This window comes from Astatotilapia calliptera, chromosome 22 (assembly GCF_964374335.1).
Source record: "Astatotilapia calliptera chromosome 22, fAstCal68.1, whole genome shotgun sequence".
Taxonomy (NCBI): domain Eukaryota; kingdom Metazoa; phylum Chordata; class Actinopteri; order Cichliformes; family Cichlidae; genus Astatotilapia; species Astatotilapia calliptera.
In genome coordinates this window covers 10,890,001-10,914,581 of record NC_137442.1, presented here as the reverse complement: position 1 = coordinate 10,914,581, position 24,581 = coordinate 10,890,001, and the positions used below count along the sequence as shown (strand labels likewise).

General features: G+C 39.7%; 1 protein-coding gene across 2 annotated transcripts; it reads right to left on the bottom strand.

Annotated features, from left to right (window-relative positions):
- Positions 1-5,500: 5,500 nt before the first annotated feature.
- Positions 5,501-16,900, bottom strand: prdm1b (PR domain containing 1b, with ZNF domain). Of its 2 annotated transcripts, XM_026155966.2 has the most exons (7): positions 16,716-16,900; positions 15,981-16,285; positions 12,445-12,564; positions 10,825-11,065; positions 8,175-9,094; positions 7,925-8,053; positions 5,501-7,431 (listed from the first exon to the last, which is right to left on the bottom strand). In XM_026155966.2, exons 2-7 carry the CDS (start codon positions 16,149-16,151, stop codon positions 6,865-6,867), a joined length of 2,148 nt encoding a protein of 715 aa, XP_026011751.1. In that variant the 5' UTR covers positions 16,152-16,285; positions 16,716-16,900; the 3' UTR covers positions 5,501-6,864. The 2 variants fall into 2 exon arrangements, with proteins under 2 accessions (XP_026011751.1, XP_026011752.1); XM_026155967.2 differs by lacking the exons at positions 12,445-12,564; positions 15,981-16,285; positions 16,716-16,900 and adding an exon at positions 11,296-11,429.
- Between the last annotated feature and the right edge of the window lie 7,681 nt (positions 16,901-24,581).

Genomic DNA, 24,581 nt, shown 5'->3' with positions numbered 1-24,581 from the left:
AGTTTTCTGCTCTGTGGTAAGTCCGTTCTCTGTGATGCTGCAGGCGAAATTTGTTCTGTGAAAATAATGGACGCAAAGGAAATGACTCCATTTGGACATATAATTGAACTATCAAGCAGTGATACCTTTAAAGGCACATCGTGACTGTGTCTAAGGTCTCACTTTCCCCAAGAAAGTGAGAACGTGCAATTTCAACGAATCTGAAACGGGATAGTAACTTCCCTGGAAACTTTCCTGGAATCTTTGCTACCTTGACATGCATAATGAAGAATGAAACTTGCTTATGTAGAACACACTAGGAAGGGGAGGTATCTGATTGCAAGGTCCAAGAAAGAAATTCTCATCATTTTCTTTTTCACTAACTGCATGATTGCCTCTTAAAGGGACAACTTGAAAGACTTGAAAGACTTACCTTTGTGACGCTCAAAGGTTTTTTGTTTTCTTTTATTTTAGTGTATTTCTTTCATTTTCGCTTGCATAATTTCTGGGTGGGATGCTTTGGAACTGCATGAAGGTTGGAGCTGCATTGGTTTGCTGTTCGAAATTTGAAATACAGGGTGTTAGGATTTTAAGAGATTAGAAAATGTAGAGACATCAAGTAGATGAACGACACGAAAGACACTTTCATAAAAACGCGTCATGTCAGCCAGGAAGTAGTGGAGCGATGACAGATTACCGCCATTGTTTCTAAAGCAGTCTGTTATTTTTAGACTGATATGGTAATACTTTTTACTGACTTGTTGACAATCCTGTCATCTGTTGATGAATAAATGTATTTCTCAGGTGAGGTATATACAAAATACTACAGTTGGAGGTTAAGATATTAGGTTAAGATATCTCTTGTAATATCTTTTATGGCCAGACTGATTTGCATATATTTGCACACAGAAAGTAATAATGGTCTGATGGACTCGTGGTTTAAAGGGAAGAAGGGCTTTAATGGTCACGCAGTTGATTAGCCTTGGCTATATGTAAATTTTAGCTTTGTGTTCACTTTGCTAAAATTCACCACTCACATTTTAAAGCCTTACTTCCTTGAAAGATCTGTTATCAATTGCCTGTAAGTGATAACTGAAATGCTAAGCTAATGTTAGCTTCTAATATATTGCCCAGATATTGGAAGCAAATATTAGCTCAGGATATAGAGAGGGTTGTCTGCCAGTCAGAAGGCTGGTGGCCCAATCTGTCCAGTCTGCATGTCAAAGTATCCTTGGGCAAGATACTGAACCCAAAGGTGCCCATGATGCTTCCATCGGGGTGTGAGTAAGAAGGTAATTGTTAAACAAGATACTAATGCAAAGAAAAGAAAAAAATGTTTGTATGAATGCATATGTCAAAAGTACTTTGAGTCCTCAGTTAGGTAGCAGAAAAGCTCTAAATAAGTACCAGTACATTTACCAATTACCTATTGAGTGCTGGCAGCAAAGTTAAATATGGGCAAACCGCAAGACCTGTGGCTCAGTGTCTTTTGGACACAGATAGGCCATCATGCATGGCACCAAACACAGCATATGAGCATAAACACATTATACCGATACTGTGGGGGAGGGGTGGTGATTTGGGCTTGTTTTGCAGCCACAGGATACAGGTACCTTACAGTCATCAATTGAAGTATGAACTCATCTGTATATCAAAGTTTTCCAATGTCAAATGCAAAGCCATGTTTCTAGCTAAAGCTTAGCATGCATTATGACCATCAGCCCAGCAAGTCTCCAACAGAATGGCTAAAAAAGAAAAGAATCAAGGTGTTGCAATGACCCGGTCAAAGTCCAGACCTCAACCTGATCTAAATGCTGTGGTGGAATTTTGACTGCCATGCATAAAAAATGGCAGTAAACCTCACTGAACTGAAACAATCCTGAGAAGAAGAGTTGGCCACGATTCCTCCGCAATGATTTGAGAGATTGATGAAGTCATAGTGAAAACAATTAGTTCAAGTTATTGCTGCCAAAGGTGATTAGTATACTTTTTCACACTGCCGTTGGCTTAGTTTTTATTGAATAAGTAATATCACGTTTTTAAATGTTATGTGTTGTTGCTCATCTGAGGTCATCTAATTTTAAGATTTGTCATAGACCAGATCATTTTTTTATTTTATTTTACTGTGCTGTGATATGCTAAACTTTAGTTTTGATGAAGGGTGTTATTACTCATTCACGTAACTATACAAAGGCCTAGGCTTGACATCAACATTCAACAGTCTCTTTAAAATAGTTTCACATTAGGGTAAAGTAGCTAGAAGTACCGATAGTAAAATGATTTCATATGAAGCTGTAATGCTATGAGAATTGATTTTACATACATATATACAGATAGTCTGTATATGTTTAAAAAAAATGTGTATAACAGCTGTAATGAGAGAGAGAGACCCAACTATTTCTATGTGATAAGGACCTAGTCTACATGTTATTTTTTTCCCTTCTTTTCATAAAAAACATTACAATGGGGCTTTTTTTTTTTTCCAAATTCTGAGAGCACCTTCTGCATCTATTGCTCACTTGCACAGTAACATGAATATGTAGCTGGCAGCTTGCCAGAACAGTAGGGTTTCCTGTCACCATGGTGGTTTGCTCACATTAAAGGTCTGAGAGTGTTTTTATTCTGGTCAGCGGTGTGTAGGTGTTTTCTGTGGGGTTCTCCCCCACAGCAGAGATGACAACCAGAAAACACTACAGAATGAGAAGTCACTGCACAGCAAAAAGAAAAAGAAAGCGGTTAAGAGAGACAGATCAAGAAATACCTAATACAATTACTGTAATGAGCAAACCATATTTACAGTAACTTTAAAGTTTAGTTTGATTGAAACTGTCTCATTGCCATGGAGAGACAGCGATCAAGTAAGAGAATTATATTGGGGTTTGGTGTTCTTTTAAGTACAGTACTGGGGTAAAAACATTTGCCAATTCTGGGCATTCACGACAGTTAAATATCAATTTCAGTAGCAAAAACAGCAGTGGTCTTGGATGTCAGACGCTTCCCAAAGTAGGTTCTAAACACTGGGTTTTAATTTGGAACTCTATTTTAGTACAACTTAATGCGTAATAAATCTAGACCATGCTTTTTTTGCAAAGACGGGCAATAACAAGTCAAGGCCTGCAGTGTTTCTTAGTAGTTTTTTAAAATTTGGGCTTGTAAAAATACGTTAAATAACCAGAACATCAGGATAATGAGTCACATCCATTTTGGAAAGATTTCACATGATTCTGTGAGTCAGTCGAACCAACCTGCAAATGAAAAGAAATGGACTTACCTAAACCTAATCATACCAAAACACAAAAATTGCAATAAAAACGACTTGCTTTATCCGAACAAAGCTGTGAAAGCAAGCACAAATATACGTACCTTACATTTATAAGTGATGCTTCTGTGATTCACAGTGTTACTCACCTCTTCCCATTAAACACTGTGAGCTCTTGACAGTAACACAGCAACAAAGAACTCCATAATAGGAGAATGTGTTGTGAGACTGTAATTTTGTAATATTGTAACATTGTGATCTAAGCACACTTTTTTCACTGGTGACTTAGTGACTTAATTTTCTTTACTTTCTTGGAAAGAGTGTACTGCTGTCAAATGAATGGCAGTAAGCAGGATGTTGCACTGTGTTGCCATCTATGACAAACAAACTTGGTAACTACATCATCATGACCTCTAGTTGCTGGTGCATATCAAAAAAGGTTGTGTCAGGATTTTCACTTGGCTATTTGGCCGATATTTTTGGCTATAATTCTATTGCTATTTTAACAGGAAAAAAGTTGCTAATAGTCACATAATAAAAATAGTAAGATTAAAAAAGAAGGAAAGGATTTAAAAGGCCCAGTCTTTTTGTTTGAGTTCAGCATGCCTGGGTTGTCTGTCTGGTATCTAGACTCACATTGGCAGTTAGGATAAGGGGTCACACAAAGCTGATTACTAGCTCCCTAAGTTAACTCTGGTTTTTACATTAAACCGCATCTAACCAATTATGGATGAGTGTCCTGGATGATTTTAAAAAGAAAGGTAAAACTATATTAGAGGTTAAGCACATAATAAAGAATGAAAGTGACACAGGTGCTGCAGACAAAGTAACAGTGTGAGATTTGTTTAGTGTTAAAAGCCCATATGACTGTCTGTGTGCTTCAAACATTTTGTCTACTAAGACTGGAAAACTGTTACTATATATTTATTGACTTATCAGTATCACTTAAAGATAATCTCATTATTATAACTATTTTATTAAATTAATGTTTGAAAGACATTTTTAGTTTTTATTCTTTTATTTGGAGCCCAGCTGTGCTTGATTATCCGAGAGACAGTGAAGAGTAAACATAAAAACAGAATTCCAGTGTAAGCTTACTCTATGTGAAAATTGAATACAAATAGGTGTTTTGTTTTAGAATTATATATTTATTTACATAGAACATTTTAATTGTAAAATTGTTTGCAACCAATTTGCACAAGGATCTATATTTAATCAATAATTTATATTTAATACTGATGCTCATGAGGGAAATACAAAGACTAGATCTTTTGCCTTTGACTTAATTTTTTCTAATTCTCTATTTTTAACATGGTTTGATTTATGCTATTTGTATATCTACAGCACTTTGTGAATCCTAGTTTTATCTATTTTTTTTTTTTATATAAATAAAGGTGGGGTATGGCAATAAAAATCTATACCCCTATACTAGCTGTGCACAGAGGTCTCAGGGATCATTCAGTAATGGCGATACTGTTTTCAAGAGAACAGATTGGTCAGTAGGGCATGATTTTATACCTGTTCATCTTTATTTATTGCTCTTTTTTTAAACATTAATGCTCATTCAAAGCCTGGATAAAGGGGCCAGTTGCATCAGGAAAGTCACCTGATAGAAAACCTGTGCTAAATCAGATTACTAGCGAGTGAATATGGGTGTACACAATTTAGGAATTTAAACATTAAAATACATTCCCACAAAAAACTTTTTAGACTTCTGGGACTGTGCAAAGTGAATTTTCAGTAAGACACAGTGAATGGAAGTCACTTTTGAGTAAAAATAAACCTGTAAAACAGGTCAAATGTCTCCAAACAGATAACACTGTTCCAAAACTAGACAATGATCTCAGTTTTTTAAATTATTTTGATTAAATGGATTCAATTCTTATCAGATTAACTTGAAGAGAGAAGAATGCATTTGTATTTCTAGATCACTGGCCAAGAGCGTTGAGGCACAGCGTGCTAAGAAAACAGTGCAAATACACAAACGCAAGCAAATTTGCCCTGCAGCTACATGACTCAGGCGTTAAAAGCTAAATAAATACCTGTCTGAAATTCGGCAGCACTCCTGTTTATAGTTGTCTCATTATTATCTGAAGTTATGTTCTGACCAGTTTCATGTGACCTTTTTGGTGTTTGTCAAATCTGGCAATTGCATTGTGTGTATTGATGCGTTATCACAGAAAGCCCAATCGATCACTGGATTTCAAAAGCAGTCACACACAAATTTGCTATCCTGGCATGAATGCACTTGAAAACATGAGATGTATAGAAACAATAGCTTTAATGTGCTACATCATGTAAATATAAAAGTATCATCAAAATAGTCTCTCACATATAAATTCTTAACATATCATAACTTGTTTGCAAAAATAAACTACATAAACAAACATACTGTACAGTTAAAGCACTAAAAACAAAGAAAAGTATATTACTCAATAGTAAAAGTTTTAAAGAATGGTTCCTAGTTACCTTTAGGCAAAAGCATACAGATATTGCTGCTTTATTATTACAGTGCCACAATACAAAAGTATTAAAAAGCTGGAAAATTGTGCCCCTTTGTTTGCACATAGTTTTTTTTTTTTTTTTTTTTTTTTGTATTGCTGAATGAGGTACCGATGTTTCAGTTAAGATTTGGATGAAGCTCTTTTTCTTTTTCTTTTTTTTTTTTTTTTTGCAGTAACATCTGGAGTGAAACTTTTGTGTAAGAGACATGTAAAACGTTTGAATCCAACAAAAAGCTGTAAGAAAGATGAAACCTCTTTGTTTCCAGAGGAACCTGTTTAAATAACTGTTTACACTGAATCTTGTCTTTTGTTTCTTTTGGCTACATTATGGTTTGATCAGGACGGTGTGTCTTTGATATCCAAGTTGGCAAGTAATCATCGAAAAGGTGAATAATGCTTTGACTGAATCTCTTTAGAATGGAAAAATGAGTTAAATAACCATGTGAAAATATTGCTACATATTCATGTTTTTTGATTGTAATTTTGGCAAATGCTTATTCCCAGCAGTTTCAGGACACATCAAGTTTCCCTTTATCATAAATAAATAAGACAATCGCAGACAATATTAGGAGCTGGTTTGTGCTATCACTGCGTCCTGCCTTTGATTGACAAAGTAAAATAACGCACACAGTACAATATAACAAGTGAAGGCTCATCCACAGGTTCGTGCCACGTTGTTGTTCCTGAGTCCATTTGCGGTCTTACCAAGAGCTCAAAATCTCTTTGGAAACGTCAACACACAGACGCAAACACGCAAAAATAATACTACTAGAAAAAAACAAACTAAGAGACAACTAAATAAATAACGCTGATGGCATTTAAAAAAGGAATAAGTTAAAGCACAAAAAAACAATCGTCTACCTGAGTAAAAGGGTTTTTAAATACTTCACAGCTTAACAACACCTCCCATGTTTATCTTTTTTAACTGAGGTTTGGGAGAAAGTACAATCACTGAATACTATCACCCAGTCTTTGGAATGCTCTTCTTTTGGTGTTGTGCTCATTGGATTGGCTAAGTTAATATTCCTTGTTATGCCTCGTATGGCACAATAGGAGATTTCATTTGGTGACACTCATATTCTTGGTAGATTATATGCTGTATGTTCAACTTTATATTCCTTTTCACTGTCCTTCTGTTTTCACAGATGGCCGTTTGTGGAGATGAACAACGCTGGCCCTCTCCTGGTAGGCGAGAGGGGGATTGTGGTGTGGTGCCGATTGGGTCATGGGTGTCAGTGGTGCATTAATAGCTGCAGTCAGAGCTTTTAGCAGCATGGTGGCTTCCTTCTGGTCTTCTTTTCCTTCACCTTCTAAGGTACGAGCCAGCCAGTGCTCGACGGCTTCCCCAACCTGAGACGCTGATGCTGCTTCTGTGAGCGCGTCTGCCTCTTGGCTGGCATCAAACCGCTCCACCATCTCTTTCATGTGCACATTGGCAGGCATGCTGGAGTTAGCTGGGCAGGTGCTGCGCTGGTGGATGCAGAGAGAGAAATGGTGGAAAAAGGCCTGGGCGCAGAGCTGGCAGCGGTAGGGACGGTCGCGGCTGCTGTGGAGACGGCGGTGCAGCTTGAGGTGGATGTACTGCGTGAACTTGGTGTTGCACAGCTTGCACTGGTAAGGCTTTTCCCCAGAGTGTAGTCGTAGATGCGTCTTCAAGTTGCTGGTGCTGCTGAAGCGCTTGTGGCACACCTGAAACACATGGTGTGAAAGGTCAGCACTTCTGTGAGTAACGTACACATGACTGATTCTAAAGTGAACCACCTAGTTGTGTTTAGGTTCAACTTTGATAAATGATGTCATATTATGGTATCGGGATTGATCATGTTATTCCAGTTCTCTGGGTAAAACTAGCTCCATCCAACAAACTTCACACCCACAGTGTCACATAAGCAAACAAAAGCATAAAGATGCTGTCGCATGACAAACTGGGTTGTGGCTCGGTGAAAATCAAATAGACACTGCATTACCAGAAAGGTATGTGAGTCAGAAAGCGGTTACCTGTTTTGTGTACACACTGAGTTTCTCTGTGTCTCTCATACTCTCGGTTTTACATCAACATTTCTTAAGTGAAGACTCGGGTTTAAACAATAAACAGTAACATTTTCTGAGTAAAGAGCTTGCATATGAAGCACGTAAAAAGGAAGATAAAAAAAACACACAAAGGTTAGGATTATCAACATACCTGACATTCATGTGGTTTCTCTCCCGTGTGGACCAGGTGATGTTTCTGTAGGTGGGCAAGCTGAGTGAAACTCTTTTTACATAGGTTACACTGGAATGGTCTCTCGCCACTGTGCACTCGGAGGTGAACCTAGAGACAAATGATAGAAATTATACAAAGAGAAGTCATGAGTATTGAGGAACAACAGTAATAAGTGTAAAGTTTAGCTTAAAAAAATAGGAAGTTATTGAAATGAAGTTAATGTTGTTACCTTGAGGTTTGACAGCTGTCCGAAGGTCTTTGAGCAGATATTACATTCATACTTGATCTTTCCATTCTGCTTCTTCAGTGGATAGGGCAGGGATTTGTGACCAGGCCCATTGCGTGGTGCAGTGCTGCTTTTGGTTGTAGCCAGGCTTAGGTTCATAGCCTCCTCACAGCCAGAGGGGGACTGCTCAGGGGACTGATAGTGGCTGTTGGGCTTGGCGGGAGGGGAGAGCTCTGGAGTGGCTGGGGCTCCTCTCGGTGGGGAAATATTTGGTGTTAGCTCTTTCAGACCTCCTTGTGGAGATGGGGTGTAGGAGAGAGACACTGGAAGAAGATTAGGTGCGCCGATAGGGGGATACGGGAGTCCGTCAGCGCCGAGGTAGCCGCTGTATTGGAGCGAGCCTCTCGATGACAGCATCCCATGAAAGGGAGGAGAGTATGGGGGGAGCAGGAGGCGAGGATAATGTGGGTTGTAGGGAGGAAGGAATTGATAAGAAGGCTGGAGAGGTCTGGACTGTAATGGGGGGTAAGATGACACCAGGCCTTCTCTGTGCCCATAGAGCCCGTGGAGGTGAAGAGGAAGATTCCTGTGTGGAGCTGGGAATGTAGAGTAGTGATCTGGCAAGTAAGGATGATTTAGACCCAGACTGGGCTCTCTGTGCTCCAGCTGAGGGGAAGGAATGATGCCCCTTCCTTCTGGATCCTTATCGTCCTGCTCATCTTTTTTGCTGAAGTCAATTATCTGGTCATCAGGTGTGTCGGGTGGAGTGTCTCTCTCCAACATCTCCACATCAATCTTTTCTTCTGCGTCACTGTCCTTCCCTTCTTTTACCCCTTCCTTTGCTGTTTCTTTAAGCCACGTCTGCTGAGGTAAGTGCTGTTTCACATACTCATGCTCTTGGTCTTCATTGTTACTCGTGTATTCTGTCACAGAAAAATAAATACAAGCATTTAGCTTTTTAACAGTGTGTGATGAAATCACCACATCAAACAGAGGGCAAAAACGTAGGCAGTCAGTTTAATATAATGCTCGTTGTGTAAGTCAAACATGTTTTACAGGCATTATGGGACATCCACCCACAGAAGGTGCTTCTTCATATGGTAAATGATAGTAGTTTCGGTTTTGACATGATGTGTAAATCATAGATGACAGGTTTCTGTTCGGCAATCACTGAAGTTCTTTTGGTGTGGGAGAAAGAGTTGGTGGTAAAGTGAGGGGGAGTCTGTATGTGTCATGTATGGGCAGCAAGACTGTGAGTTTCGTTTGTAAAACCTTTTCTGGGTATACAGCAGCTGTCTTACCGTACAGACCACACAAAAAAAGAAAGAATCGTCTCTTCCTTTTTTCCTTTGCTTTCTTTGTTTTGAGATGGCATTTCCACGCATGTTATTTGTCCAAATTAGCCCTTCTCAGCTACTGCAAGATTTCACTATGTGAGTTATACTTAAAGTATGAGTGACTCATACGGCTCCTTTGCATAACTTTATTATCAACAATTTGCCAAAGTGTTTATAGTGTTTTACATCAATAAAACGCAAATTAGAAGGCATCAGCTTATAGAGACAAAAGCTTTTTAGATCAGCTTGTATTGTACTTTAAAAACAAGCTGATTAAAATGGCCTTGAGAAATTTTTAGCATTCTGTGCATTTCATTGATGCCAGAAAGCATAGGCAACCAGTTCCAGAAAACTAGCTGTCAAACTTGATTGCATACGTTTAATCAAGTCCCGGAATATCTAGCACGCAACACTTAACAGTTCTGGCCTGTGACTAAAAGGAAGGTAAATGCTTTCAAGATACCTAAGATGATAAAATAAGGCAATAATACCTTGCCTTGCCTTAGCATTAGTCACCAAGAAGAACGGCGACAAGGTTTGTGTATCCAGTTGGAATGAATCACCAGACTTACCCTCGTCTCTTATGGTGATGAGGGAAAGACCTGATGTTCTACTAATAGCTGAAAACCGGTGACTCACTAAGGTACTTTGACCAGCCATTATACACCTGAGATTACTTTTGCTTTCCTTCAATCCTACAATGAATAACAAACATCTCACAAAAGGCGGAGATGTGCTTCGTCTGCGTGTGGCTCATACATTCCCCATGATCTTTTTAAAATTCAGCCCACTATTGTATAAGTCAAACAGAAAGAAAAAGAATCAAATCAGCTAACTTGTTTGTTGGTAAAAGAGATAACGTCAGGCCTTTTTTAAAAGGAATGGAATAACGTGTCTTCATTCACTTTGAAGTGAAAGAATTTCACTGATAAGAGTTATCGCACAGTCTTCGTGACACTTGTTTACTCATTGCACTGATCTAAATCTGTCACTTTATTGGATATTGTGCCTAAATATACCAAAGTTGTTTTCAAGTCATTGTCCTGCGTCGCCGCTACAGCTGGTAATCAACTTCCTTTCACTTCTTTATATGAAACATAGGCCCGCTAAAAAGTTTTTAAAGTAAAGGCCAAACCAAAACACAAATCAGCCACTATACTATACTTTCAACAACGTACATCTCAGGAAGTAATAAGGGACAGTGCGGTTTGCTTCCGGGGGTTCAGCATATTAGTTAAGCTTGTCCACTGTAAGTTCTACAAAGGAAAACTATCAGTGTCCCGTGTAGAAAGATTTTACACTCCTGCTGCACTCACTCTGTTTGATATCGTCTTGCTGGCCGCAGAGCCTCTGGGCGAACTCCTGACTGTACCAGACCAGCAATTCCTGTTTGGGCTCCACAGGGCGGATGGTGTAGAAGTAAATGTCCCGTCCATTCTGGCATGCCACCAGGTTCTGTTCGGCAAGAGAGCGGGCAGGGTTGACGTAGCGCATCCAATTGCTCCTGTGGACATCGTAGCCATCAATGAAGTGTTGGAGCTGTCCACCGCTATAAATCTGTACAAGATGAAGAAGAAGACGAGGTAAAATCACATGTTCACATATGCGATAAGTCTGATTGATATATATATATATATATATATATATATATATATATAGATTAACACTCTAGTGGTCATCAATTGGGACAGTGCTGGAATGTTGCTTAAATAGTAAAAAAAAAAAAATCAATAAAAAACATATCAAAAAACTCAAGTACAATTAAAACTTAAAGTAAAAATATTCACCTCTGCCATGGGCAATTAAATATCCTGTATCCTCTTCAGTTATCAGTGACAGTATTTTGCTCCTTTGGTTCGTGCCTTACACCTCTCCTCTGTGTGTGCTGAAAGCTACAGTCTTGAATGTGTTGAGTGCTGAGTGCATGTACTGCTTTTGAGACATAGTGGGCGGGGTCTCTCTCTCTCTGTCTCTCTCCCTCTCTATCGCTTGCCTTGCCACCTCTATCAAGTCCTCTTTTGGTGGTGGTTTCAGTAAATTACATTTGTCGGATAAATTCGTGTTGTAAAGTTAATTACGATCCCGTAATTCAAAAGTAAAGAAGATGACACATCTGCTGCTCTGTGATAATAAACAAGCAAGCGAAATGTAAAAGTGCTGGCAGCCAGCCAAACGCGAGGCATGCCTTTGGCAGCACGTCTGCACATGTCATGCACCTGTGTCATGCGGCCGATAACATAATCACTTCCGTGGAACGGCGACTTTCACTCTTGTGGTTAAGGAACACCCCTTACAGGTTTACAGGAAGTGAAGCCGGAAGGTAAATACGTAGCATGGCAGTAAAAACTCCTTATGGGAATTGACTCAGCACAATGCAAAATTTCCTAAGTGACACAAGCTGAGTCAGGATTACTTTGTGAAAGCAAATCTGAACAATCTAACTTAAAACGAGTGGAAAGATAAGGATTCTGTGAATATGTGCATGTGGATTATGAAAAATAGTCCTATCTTTTGTGCATGTGACACATGTTGCATAGGGCTTCAGTGCCGGTAAGAGTCTCATGACTGTGTAAGCATTCCAATCCACTGTTACGTGCCACCGGCGGTCACAACTTCCTCTAAAATTTTGACCAAAACTTCTGTGCGGCAGTGCAATCTGTGTGAACGCATTTCTTTCCCCTATTGACGTATGGACAAAGACTTGATGTGAAACTTCTCCCTCTGAGCAACCAGTGTTTTCTGTTTTCTTTTTTTTTTTTTTTTCATGAATAACAGACAAAGACCTGTCCATAGTAATTTCTTGTCTCTTCCCAGTCTCGTTTTTTCACATTTAGGCTCGAAACTTTCCCCTTCTTAAGCAGTACCTTGCCAGTGGGTTGGTTTATGCTTAAACGTCAGTGTACGAAAAAGCTTGTAAAGCATGTGGTTTCCCTTACCCTCCAGAAGTATTTCCTGTTGGCCAGCTTGGGTACATTGTCTTTGGTGTAGATTTCTCCTTGCAAAGGGCCAAAACGAGTCCCTTGTGGAATGTACTCTTTGCTGAACACACCTGTCACCTGGAAAACAGGACAAATAAATCATTGGAGTTTTTCATGTACAAACATACTACAACACAAGTCTTTCAAGCACTTATAAAGAAACAGTATTAATTACTTATTTATTCATTGTTTACATGTAAGGGTTAGTGCTTGTTGGCCCGTGTTGCCCGTTTGTTGTCACTCTGTCACGTTAACCCAGACAGCTCCTGGAGCCACAAGGTGACCCACTTTCAACTCTAATGAGTTAAACGAATGAAGGGTATTACACTCTTTCTGACATACTCTACTGATCTCTGACCCACTGTCCTCACAAACACCAGAAAGCGAGAGAGAGGAAAGACAGAAATACAGATGTCTTGTTAACCACCACTAATACAATAATACTAATACTTTTATAGTTTTAAGTCAACAAAATGCCAACAGCAAACAAAGATGGAAGACATATTTTGCTCACTCTTTAAAACCCTTCATCCTGTTACCCATGGTTGCGAAATGGTCCATATGTGTGGAAATGAGTCAGGCTTCTGACTCCTTATAGGAGTTTCAAGTCTTAGCGTCTCCTGAATACATACGTCATACACATAATGTACAGTATGTTCCAAGAAGAGCCTGTAGTGTTCTGCAGTAATGGTCGTAATCAGTAACTGAGTCATTTTTAGTCTATTGATGTACCTTTTTATTTTTTTGTTTTTTGCTTTTTAAAATTTAGTTTAAAAACTCTATTGCGAGGCCTTGCTGGATATGGCACAGTGTGATCTGATTTGTTATTTATATTTAATACAAGAGTAAGACTTACAAAACATACTAAAACACGCACACACACACTATCAAGAAGCCGTATCTGCAGAACAGGCAACTTTCATGTTCAGTTCTTAAAAAACCAACGACCCCTAACTGAAACTTTTAGCCTCCACCGCCACCGCCACCGCCACCCCCATCCTCAACCTTACATAAACACAAACTGTCTTCCTGCCATCTAGAAATTCTAACTCAAGCTGGCCCTCGAGGATTTTCATGGACTTCCATATGAAGGTCAACACATGACAGACAAAAAAAATGCAACAAGCACCTGGGCATTTGTGGCGATTCATCATGCAAATCATGCTTAAGCAGTTAATTAGAAAAACAACAGGTCAGTGGGAGCAGCAGGACCATGTTGGTGCGCGTGTGTGTCAAACAGCCATTGAGGCGAGTGAAGTGATTCCAGGATGTGATGAACCAGTCTGACAGGGACATTGTACTTCACTGCTGTTGCGTGACTAACAAATTGCCGCGGCCGCTGGACTGCCGCTGCTGCTTAACCGCTCCGTTCAACTAGGCAGGGGAAGGGAGGGCAGGGTGTTGAAGAACGGAAGAAAGGAGGGAGAGCGTTCTTAAGTGGAGCCACGCTATCACCCGCACGAGGACCCTCCTTTTCTTCTGCCTTCCTCCAATCCCTTGTCTTTTCTGAATTCTATTGAAATAGCTTGTTAGCCTGATGCCTGGCCGGCTGCCTGTCCCCAACGAAAGTTAATCATCTGGTTTTAACCTAAATCCCCACTGCCCCTTCCCCCCAGAACACCCGCTTCTCCCCATCTCCTTCACTGCCACCCCCACCACCCCGTCCTTACTGGCACTCATTGCTAATGCCCCATCTGCCACGTGCCCCCTTCACCTTACTCCGCCTTTCCTGGCATGCTTTATAAAAGTGAGGTGTTGAAAAAGGGGTCCCGAAAACATGTGAGGAACTCATAAGAATAAGAAGATAGTGGACCTAAGACTGCTCCCTAATCTGGCTCCAAACAAGTGTGACACTTATGTAGATGTGCGTAACAATATGCTTCACATGTTTGAAGGCATATTACACTGTTTTATTTCAGACTACTTTGATTTGACTCATCTAGCGTTAATCACTCGCCCTTGGGAAAAATCCCAACTGATTTTTCGTGATAGCAGTGTGTACACCATCCCACGTGAAGGAGTGGCTGCTTACATGACTATGACAGGAAATGGATTTCCCAACTTTGGTGGCAGAGAATTGAGGAGAAAGACTTGACAACATCTTTAGAAAGGGAAACCAGTCAAAAGACATGCCCTCATACTTCCAGTCATAAGAGTGCATTCGTTATTGTTTTCATGTCCCATTTCGCAGCTGTCATTGTTTCAGTTGACAGAGCACATTCCCACATACGTGCATACAAGCTTAATTCTCTTTCATTAAATGTTTGTTTTTCTAGTTAGCTAAATGCAACATGTAATAATGCCAACAAGCACTGACAAGCAAACTGCTAAAATCAAGTTTGGTATAGTGTGAGTGTACGAAACGGTGGTAACTGTGTTTTAGTCAGTAAATGAGGGTGGGGGATTTGAATCAGCCATCAATGTGATTTTTATCATGTTAGCTTTCATGCTTTTCTCATCCTGCAGCGGTAAATGCTGCAGAAGGAGGAAGAACAGATTAGAGTGTGAGACCAAGAGAAGAGGAACGATGTCAGGAGAAAAAAGAGGAAGGGGACAGCAAAACCAACCACAAGTATCGCAGTACTGAGCCTTAAGAGCGAGCACAGATGAAGTGAGTGTGACATTGCTTTCTCTTTTAAAATGATGTGTTTCTCAGGTACAAAACAAGTTTCCTCTTAAAGTCACGCTGGGGGCCAGGTCCATAGTTGTTCAGATTAGCTGACATGCCTAGGCAAAGGATTGATCCTACTTCAGCGGTGGCCAACAGTCAGCTGACTGACCGACAATGACTATCAAAGCCATGTTGCCAGACGTTGTGTTTGCGTTGGCTGACTCACCTGAGTGGAGGAGGATTAGGGGGTAAAAATGACAGTTGTAAAGATAAATGAATGAGATCATTTATTGGAAACAGCTGATTCTTGTCATTCTGCTCCAAGTCTATGCACAAATGTGTTTGTGACCTGAGAAAATGAGTGGCGGTGTGCATTATTTGAAATGCGAGACATGTGCAAAACAGAAGTAAGTGAAGGTGGTCAGAAGACCTTGACCTCAAGCTGCCAGTGGCCTGTCTATTGAGACACACTCTCTCACTTACACAAACACACACAGACACAAAACACACGCTCACACCACACTGTGCAGGCTACCCCATACATCAAGAATGCATTAGTCAGCAGAGCTATTGTTCCAAGTAACCCGCTGCAGATGGCCTGACAGAATGTTATGTAACACATAAATAATAATATTGAGTGTAGACACTAAAGATTTAATCTGAAAACTGGTAACAACATCAAAGACAGTGAATTGCTTGAGGGCAAAGTTATAGTAAATTGTTAGATTTTTATAACATGCTTTTTCATGCATTGCATGAGGGGGCTGGTTTGTTTATATATACATGGTGTTCTGGTTGCATTGTATTGCATTTTAAAAGATGTTTCATAATTAGCCACTCTATAATCCAATGGGTAAAAACCTCAAAGGGGATTCAGTCTTACCTCATTGTCTGTGCTATATTCAAAGGTGAGGTTGCGAGGGATGGAGGTCATGGCTTTGGGCAAGTTGAAGCTGGGGTCTGCCACCTGGTCTGGCACAATGTAGGTGCAGTTGAGAGCGAAGTCCACTTCCTTCCACCCGCTCATGTCTCCAGGTGTGCTATCCAGTGTCATTTCCGACAATATACAGTATACTACACTTGATAGATTCAAGCTTTAAGTTTGGTTGAAGTTGCTTTGGTATGGGAGTACTTTGGTTTAGCTGGGGAAGCTAAGTTGCCTTAGGTACAATGGTTAAAGTTCAAGATCTGGAAAGAGAAATGTGGATAGAGAACAAGCTTTTAGTGCTTTAGAAACAGAACTTTGTAGTTCCCCAAAAAATTAAGCAAAACACATCTTATTATGTGAAATCAATTTGTGTAACCTGCTGTTTTAAATTAGGCCTTTTCACTTCTCAGTTATGCAGGAATGCAATTAGATGTTCAGGTATCCAAAACCACATCTGAGACCACCATAGTTTTCTGAGACTCACTACCAGTTGTTAGTCATTCATGATTCAGTCAGCTACTTCCGTTCATTGATACTGTTCCTGGCCAACATCTCAACAATCACCTTTCCATTTAACCAGCCAACAGGTCAGCCTGACATCTTATGCTTACTCTTATTCGTATCCATCTTCAAACATTATTCTTACAGGAAACACCCCCCACCAAGAAAAAAGAACAAGCTGTGACTTACTTTTACACATTCATTCAAAGGCTGGATCCTCATTTCTTTGGCTATGTCATCCCCTAACTGTTTCTCCGATCAGCCTTCTCCTCTATGTACTCTCTCCTGCCTCTCAAGTCCTTCTTTACTTCTTCAAAGATTCAAATAGTTCCTTAGGTTATCCACTCGGCTGTGGCCACTCACCAGAAACTCATGTGCCGGGGTTGCGCCAAGCTTTTTTAGCTCCGCGCCCCGGCCAATCACAAGCCACTACGGTCACGTGACTGAGCCATCAGACACCCAACTGTTGGTTTCGGACAACAACATCAGTGACGTTGTACACTTGGATACCAAGTGGCTGTTGTGATGAATGCTTACACATACACACACATTCACACACGTCCACGCACACAGAAAGAAGGCATCTTAATGAATGAATAAAGGAAGAGCAGATGGCTGGCCTGTTGCCACTGAAAAACACACTCGTAGACTTTTGCTTGGTTTGGCACTTAATGAGCAATCTGCTGCCACCGTATCGCCTTGACCTACATCCCACTTTAGAACATCTTCAACTGAGGACCCCCCCCCTGCATTCAGATCTCAGCCGCACAAACATATATGCAGAAAAACACACGTCAGAAATTAAAGAGCACAACCTGAAACCAGGTTTTGATTTTTATTAAATATGGAAAATTTTTCACAGATACCCAATTCTCATATATGGCATATCAGGTAAATCACTACTTCCTGTCTTTTTCAAATACCGAGTTGCAGAAAATAGTTGTGGCTTTAGGCGCTATTTGTTCATTCACACATACAGATATAGGGCAGGTCAACCGAGCTTACAGGAAAGAGACTTAGACACCTGTCTGGTGAGCATTCTCTTTACTTTCAGACGCACAGTGATCTAGTTTGTGTGACACAAAACTCCAGCTCAAGTCACCTTGACCCAGAGTTCTGTCTGCATATGCAGGACAGGACAGGAGAGAGGAGATAAAACAGTTTCTATGGAGAGTAAAGATTAGGTGATGCTTCTTCAAGTGGACATATGGCCTACTTAGATTTCATAATACCAATTTCATAGAACCCATATGTCTGCATGGGATTTTGTCCGTTTTATCACAAATGGAAAATTTTCTGTGAAACTTTATTGAAATTCATGAAACATAAAACCATGAAAAAGTTACTAATTCTACATAGGTTCTACATATATCTACATAGGTTTATGATTGTGATTACAGTATGTACCAAATATGATATAATGTCCACTAAACTAAATGTTGACAATGACAACGACAAAACCGGACTCAATTCAGGAGATCCCTGGTGCTGAAAAAGTTTCTGATTTATTTTCTTTGGGCAACCCGCTCCCCAAAACACTAAAGAAAACCTGAAAAAATAACTTTAAAAGTATAATAAAGTAAATATAAAAGAACATTCTTTAAGATGACTATGAGTAGCAAATTGCACAAACATATCACGAACAGGATAATGTCAATGTATGGATTAATTTTCAATGGTATCAATTTAAAAATGAATAAATACATTAAAAACTGAAAGATAAAGTTTCATATGCAGCTGTATATATATTTTTTAAACCATAGAGCCTACGTTTGTGTCCACCATTCCCCCCTCCTCTCCCCTTTTTCTTTCTTAACTTGGCCGGTGAAATAGTAAATTGGCTGCCATATGGCAACACTGCTATTCCAGGAGTGCAGCTTGACTGCCCAGTGTGGCGTGGGGGTTAGTGGTGGTGGACTGTGTCTGTAAGTGTGTGTGGCAAAGAGGAGGAAGGGAGGGGAGATAAGGATTTAGGCTCTTTCACTGGCCCGCGCCTATGCTGGGCTAATTTCTCTAATTTGCAGACAGTCTGGGCTCAGGCTCAGGGCTCAAAGGCTAAAGACCCGGCACTCCATAATAGCAGGCCAGCCGACTCATCACACTCATGGACACACATTGCATCCAGGACATCAGAAGATTTAGATGTACTTTTTCCAGTGAGGGAAACCTCACTTGAGGGTCAGAAGGAACTGGGCCTATAGCATGAAGAGGGAGGTAGGGAGAGAGAACCAGACAAGACCAAAAGGATAAGTGGAAGAAAAACCTGAGGTCAGCTTTATTCAAGCTGTCTTGGACGGAGACAATCAGACCAAATGATGCGACCTGAAACATGATAAGTGGCACCTGGGTGTTTTGTAATAGTCTGGTCTCGGTGGACACCTGTTGCAATGTAACAGTCTAATTCTGCAGCGCTCTAGTGCTTATACCGCTGCAGAGAAAGCAGCCACCTGCTCGGCCAGTTTATGGTGACGTATCTGTTCTCCCACTTTTACTAAAAGAAACCAAACATTTACTCACCAATACACATTTTCCTGCAACGTTTATCGGCCCAACTCCTCTCACCACGGATCATGTATTACTAGCATGTATTACTCAAGCGTACGTTTACCTACTTCAAAGTTTCACAGTTTTAAACAGACTACAAGACCATGAAAATTATGAAAATATTTAAAATCCTTTTTTACTTGTTTTATATTATATACACATTAAAAAATGTACACACATTTGTTAAACATACGCACACCAAAAACAACCATTTGAGGTGCTCCAAGTCCTTTTTGCACATAATAACAAAATAAATAAGGTATTTGTTTCTACAACATATAGATTAATAGTTTTGTCCCATTGCAATAAAAGGGCTTAAAAATGGTTATTGTAAATTGCCATAGAGTCCTCTGAAGAGAGGAGTTTGAGAGTAAACGGAGGCCTCCAAAGTCTGAAATTTCTTTGATGATGACACAATCTAACTTTGGGGTGAATTTGCTTGTATTTCCACTTGTAAAAAGATTGTGGCATTGTGTTAACATACACGTGAATGCTCCAGACCAGCTAACTGCAAAAAACATTTGTTGTTATAGTGGTGGCCGTACTTGCTAACTTACTGCCGAAGCAATTTCATTTCGTGGAATCATTACGAACTTCTTTGGAGACGGAGTAGAAGGCGTGGCTAGTGTTACGCAATAGCGCAGCTTTAATGAAACGAAGAGCAATATCAGTCCTGATTTGTCACAGGGCATCTTTTATTTAGGGTTTGTGTAAAAGGGGAATGTTTTAGTGACTTTTAACTGACTTGTCAAACGCATCGATTCCTTGTACGGCTTTACTACTTGTACAGAGGAAAGAAAACTCAGTGTCAGATTGGACTGCCTTATCTGCCTCAATGAGTCATCAGGAGACATCAAGAGAAACTTTGACTCACATGGTGTGCCACCAACATAGTGGATCAACGAGCTCAACAGTGTTTGGTGCTATCAGTTGTAGTTCAGTCATTTTCTTTTTTACTTAGAATGAAAGTGGAAACAATCCATCAGCTGCTTGGCTACGAGTCAAGATCAGTTTCTGCAGTGGGTACATGCCACACCTCAAATCTTAGGGACAGATAATGTTTACAGGTACTCTGTATCCTTATTTCTCGGTGCCCTCAATTCTTCTTATTCTTTTGGTATTTTTGGTACTTCCCTCCCTTGGTGTTTTTTATTCCTGAGCTGCTGTAAACAGTAAACAGCCATGCTTTAGAGGATTACTTGTCTGTTAATGCATTCTTACTGTTTCCCTGTAACTGTTGTCCTTGATAACAGAGTGATGACTGATGGGAAGAAGCTATAGAAACAACACACTTCACACATAGGGGGTGGAGTGTGGGGGCTGTTTACTTGGTCTGGAGAGCTTAGTTTTCATATCCCTTTAACCAGAAGGATTATCCCCACTAGCTCAACGTTAAATATGTAAGATTACATTATATTTTTAATCACTAACATGCACAGGCAATTGTTTTCCTGGAAGCGTCTTTGTTTGTGTGGTTTTGCTAAATGGACAGAGGTCTCTGGTTGTAGGAAGTCCCATTGTTACCACTGTGCAATCGTTTCAATGAGGCTTTGTTTTGACAGGGGACTACAGAAAATGTTGCTTGTGTATATATACATGTAGCTACATGCATCTCCTTCTACTGTACAGCTCTTTTAAAAAAAGTCCATCCGTTTTATATTTAACCATGACTGCATGACTTAGCAAACCGATATCTTTGTCCGTATAAATCCAAACTCGTTAGACCTGTTAAGTTTCAAGAGCCACTATCTTCCATGGAAATGCCTTTGCGTGGCGAAGATAAGCAAATAACAGACTAAAACCACTCTGAGGCTTATGGAAGAAATCAGGTTTACATATGGGTGAAATTTAGTATCTTAAATCCACAGGTCAGGAGATCAACACAAATTTGAAATGCAAAAACAGTTTTAGCACATTTTGACGTGCAATCTTTGTTATTGTGTTATCAAAGTATCCATTGATATCAAACGAGGGTTAAAAATGCTAACGGCAGGCGCACGCTGTCATTTCCTCCATCTCTCTAAAGGCTAGTGACAAGTGTTTGCAAGTGTTTCGTTCCACATTTCTCTATTTTCTTTCTTTGCTCATCATTTAATGCGGTGAAGATGCGTTCAAGTCCCTGGAAACATGGAAAGACAATAAAATTATTGTCGGCACTGAAAGAGGCAGTTTGCATGGGTAACAGGAAAGAATAAAAATATGACAGTGGGTGATAAATCTTCCTTTCAATGAAGTGTGCACGGTACATTATTACAGTTTTCATCTGCAAACCGGAGCATGACTGTTATTACCTGATTACGACTGCATCATTCAGCAGATGTGTTGCAATGCAAAAATCTGCTCCTGGCACTGGCTTTATAAACTTTTTGTGGTTGCATCTTTCCTTTTTCGCAAAGCAATTAACCAATGACTAAATGTTGCAGTGAAAACTGGCAGCATAGCATATGACAGGAAACTTCAAATCATTGCACACCCTCAGCCATCCTGCAAATCTGCATGTGCAGTTTATGTAGTAGAAATCAGTATAGATTCAGCATGGTGACTTTTTATTGATGAGAACTCTGACACATTTTTTTAGCCTGTAGCATTTCACTTTATCCGTACAAGGTTAAGACGAAGTGAGAGCACTTTCTCACACTTTCTCACAAGCAACTTTAGTATACGCCAGAGTTTCTCAGAGGTTTACTGAGACAGACCAAAATAACCCATCACATTTTCACACCTCTTCTGGGTTGCATGCCATCATAGAAGAGGAAGGAAAGAGACGGACGAGCCAGAGGCCTCAGCAAGCAACATCTTTATCTGCAACATCATCATCAGTCTCTTTACGTGCTCAGTAACTTTGCACCATACGAGGGGACTTTTTTTTTTGTTACCATGGTTCTAATTTAATCTAAGAGAAAATTCTATCTACTATTAGAAATATATACCGCGTTGATTCTCTTTAGTCACCTACATTACTGATTAACTGATTATACATAAACATTGACCTGGTAATGACAAAAAGACATGCTTGTGCTAATTTTATTACAGTTGCTAATGTTTAAATGTGTTGGTTGTTTAAATATATAAACTCAGTGTCCGGTCAGTGTGACTACCACAAACAATTGTGGCTTATTTGTTTTCTTAGCATTGACGTCCATCGTGCTGTATTACCGGCAAATGTCGTACTGTAGCAGTCACTTCTTCTTCTTGTTCTTCAGAAAATATATTTAACAATACAACTTTTCGCTTCTCACATTCATCAAATCTCAAAGGAAATATTTGCTTTTAAAAACGCATTGAATCGAAAGATGTAGGCGCCATGTATCTGTGAGTTGATGCAGTGATTCTCTCAGTTTAGACATGTGAATCTTCGCACTTACAGTACAGCAGTTAGTAGGAGCAGAAGGGGAACATGTGAATGGTGCGACATGGCACCGGTTGGGGACATTTGCATATTATTTGCAACAATTCACAACTCTTGTTAAACAAATGTATTCACCATGTTTGATTGTGCTTTGCATTACTGAGCTGTGTCGACTTTTATAACTGAGCCGATTATTCATACAATGTTCGTTTTATCAGATCATCTTAGGTCACACTGCAATTCCTGGTGAGAAAGTGTGAAAGAGACAAACAAATGTGACAACCTAGGCCCACGACAAAAACCGACGCTGTGCATTTCATTTCCCTGTTGATACTTGGCGTCCAGCATGCAGCTGCACACGTTAGCAGGACACATTATCGCTTTAACGCCTGACTTACTCTAATAGGAGCTCTCTTACGCCATTTTTTTTTGATATATTGAGCAACACAGTTTTGCAATAGTTAAACCTGTGGGATGATTTTCTGCTTCAGAGAAAAAACATGACAATCCTTAGACTGAAAAAAATAGGACACGACATACCAGAAATCGTGGACCATTACACCACACGCCACCCTGTTTGACAGAATGAGTAACATTACTGTTGTTGCTGGTAAGACTGGAACACCTTTACATAAAGGTGGTAGTAGGTTTTGTTTTCTTCAAACAAAGACTAAAGCAGCATAAAAACTTCTAAGTAAAAAGGCACATTACTTTCTGAAAGGATTGAACCAGCCCTCATTATATTTTGCTAGGGAAGTAGGTGCAGTTTATGAGACAGAAAGAAAACAGAGGTTATAGCATTATAATACATTTGAAAGTCAATATTTGGCCTGAACTTTCTTACGCAAGCTTTCTTGTAGGGATTTTTCTCCAGGCTTCTTTTACAACATTCAAAGCTCTTCCTGGTGGTGGCTGGCTTTTGTTACACACTCTCTCAGCATGATCGCACACTGCTTCAATAATATAGAGGTCTGGGATCTGAGGAGGCCAGTTTATGACCGATAGTGTTCTACTGTGCATTTTTTCTATCGAGGTATGCTTATCCTGCATTAGCAGTTTACTTGGGATCATTCTCCTGATAAAAATAATGAAAAATGGTGATATCACGTAGTGGATCGAAATCTGATGATACTTTTGCACATTTGTAATTCCATTAATTTTGGCAAAACTCCCAACACCACTGGTTAAAAGGCACCCCCAACAATTTCTATTTGAATTTGTATTGAATCTTCATTTTGAACATCAAAATAGTATAACCAACAACAGAGAAAAGAGAGACTAACAAACAAACAAAGCAAAACAAAAACAAAGCATTAATAATTATAAATAACTCACATGTTCAGAACGGAGTAGGAAGAAGCATAAGCTTATTTGATCCCACCCCCTTTCTACTGTTTAGTAACTAATAGTCTACACTTTTTCTTCCTGTTTATGCCCTGTCCATCATAAATTCTTCATTACAATTTGTTGCATGGATTTTTATTTATTTATTTGTTTTTTATAACCCCAGTAACACATTCACAGATATATATACTTATATAAACATACTTGTGCACCCACAAACACATATATACACATCCCTATTGTGAAAATAGTGGGTGAGAACATACGATCAGAGCCCTACCTCCTCCCTGCACCGCTTTTTAAACTGAGTCATGCTGGGACATTTCTTCAGTTCTTCACTTATTCTGTTCCACAGCTTCACTCCACACACAGAGATGAAAAAGCTTGTGAGTGTTGTACGGATACAGGGATGTTTTCATTTTAATTCCCCCCTCAAATTGTATCTACGTTCTCTTTTAGAAAACAATTTTAGAATATTATCAGGAAGTAGGTTGTGATAGAGCCTCCACTGTGTTTTACAGAATGCTGTTGACACTCACTGTTGTGCTTCTCTCTTTACCTCCTCTGTACATATTGATCACAGTTTGAACAAAATATTTACAATTTGGATTCATCACACTATGAGCCCTGTTGTCACTGATCTTCAGTCCATTTCTTGTGTAATTTGCAATACCTCAGCTTTTTCTATCTATTCCTTAAGAATGGCTTCTTAACAGTCTACTGCTCAGACCAAGTCTGATGAGGATTCATTGGAATAGTAGATGACTCAAGGGAACGTTAACTGTTATTTGATGGATTATTTAGACTTCTGGGCCCAA

Excerpts from the sequence above, each read along its gene's own strand:
- prdm1b (XM_026155966.2), bottom strand. The coding sequence starts at position 16,151 with ATGACACTGGATAGCACACCTGGAGACATGAGCGGGTGGAAGGAAGTG. Across the intron at positions 11,066-12,444 it reads ACAGGAAATACTTCTGGAGG|ATTTATAGCGGTGGACAGCT; the intron begins GTAAGGGAAACC and ends CATCTTGTACAG. Across the intron at positions 9,095-10,824 it reads GCAAGACGATATCAAACAGA|AATACACGAGTAACAATGAA; the intron begins GTGAGTGCAGCA and ends TTTCTGTGACAG.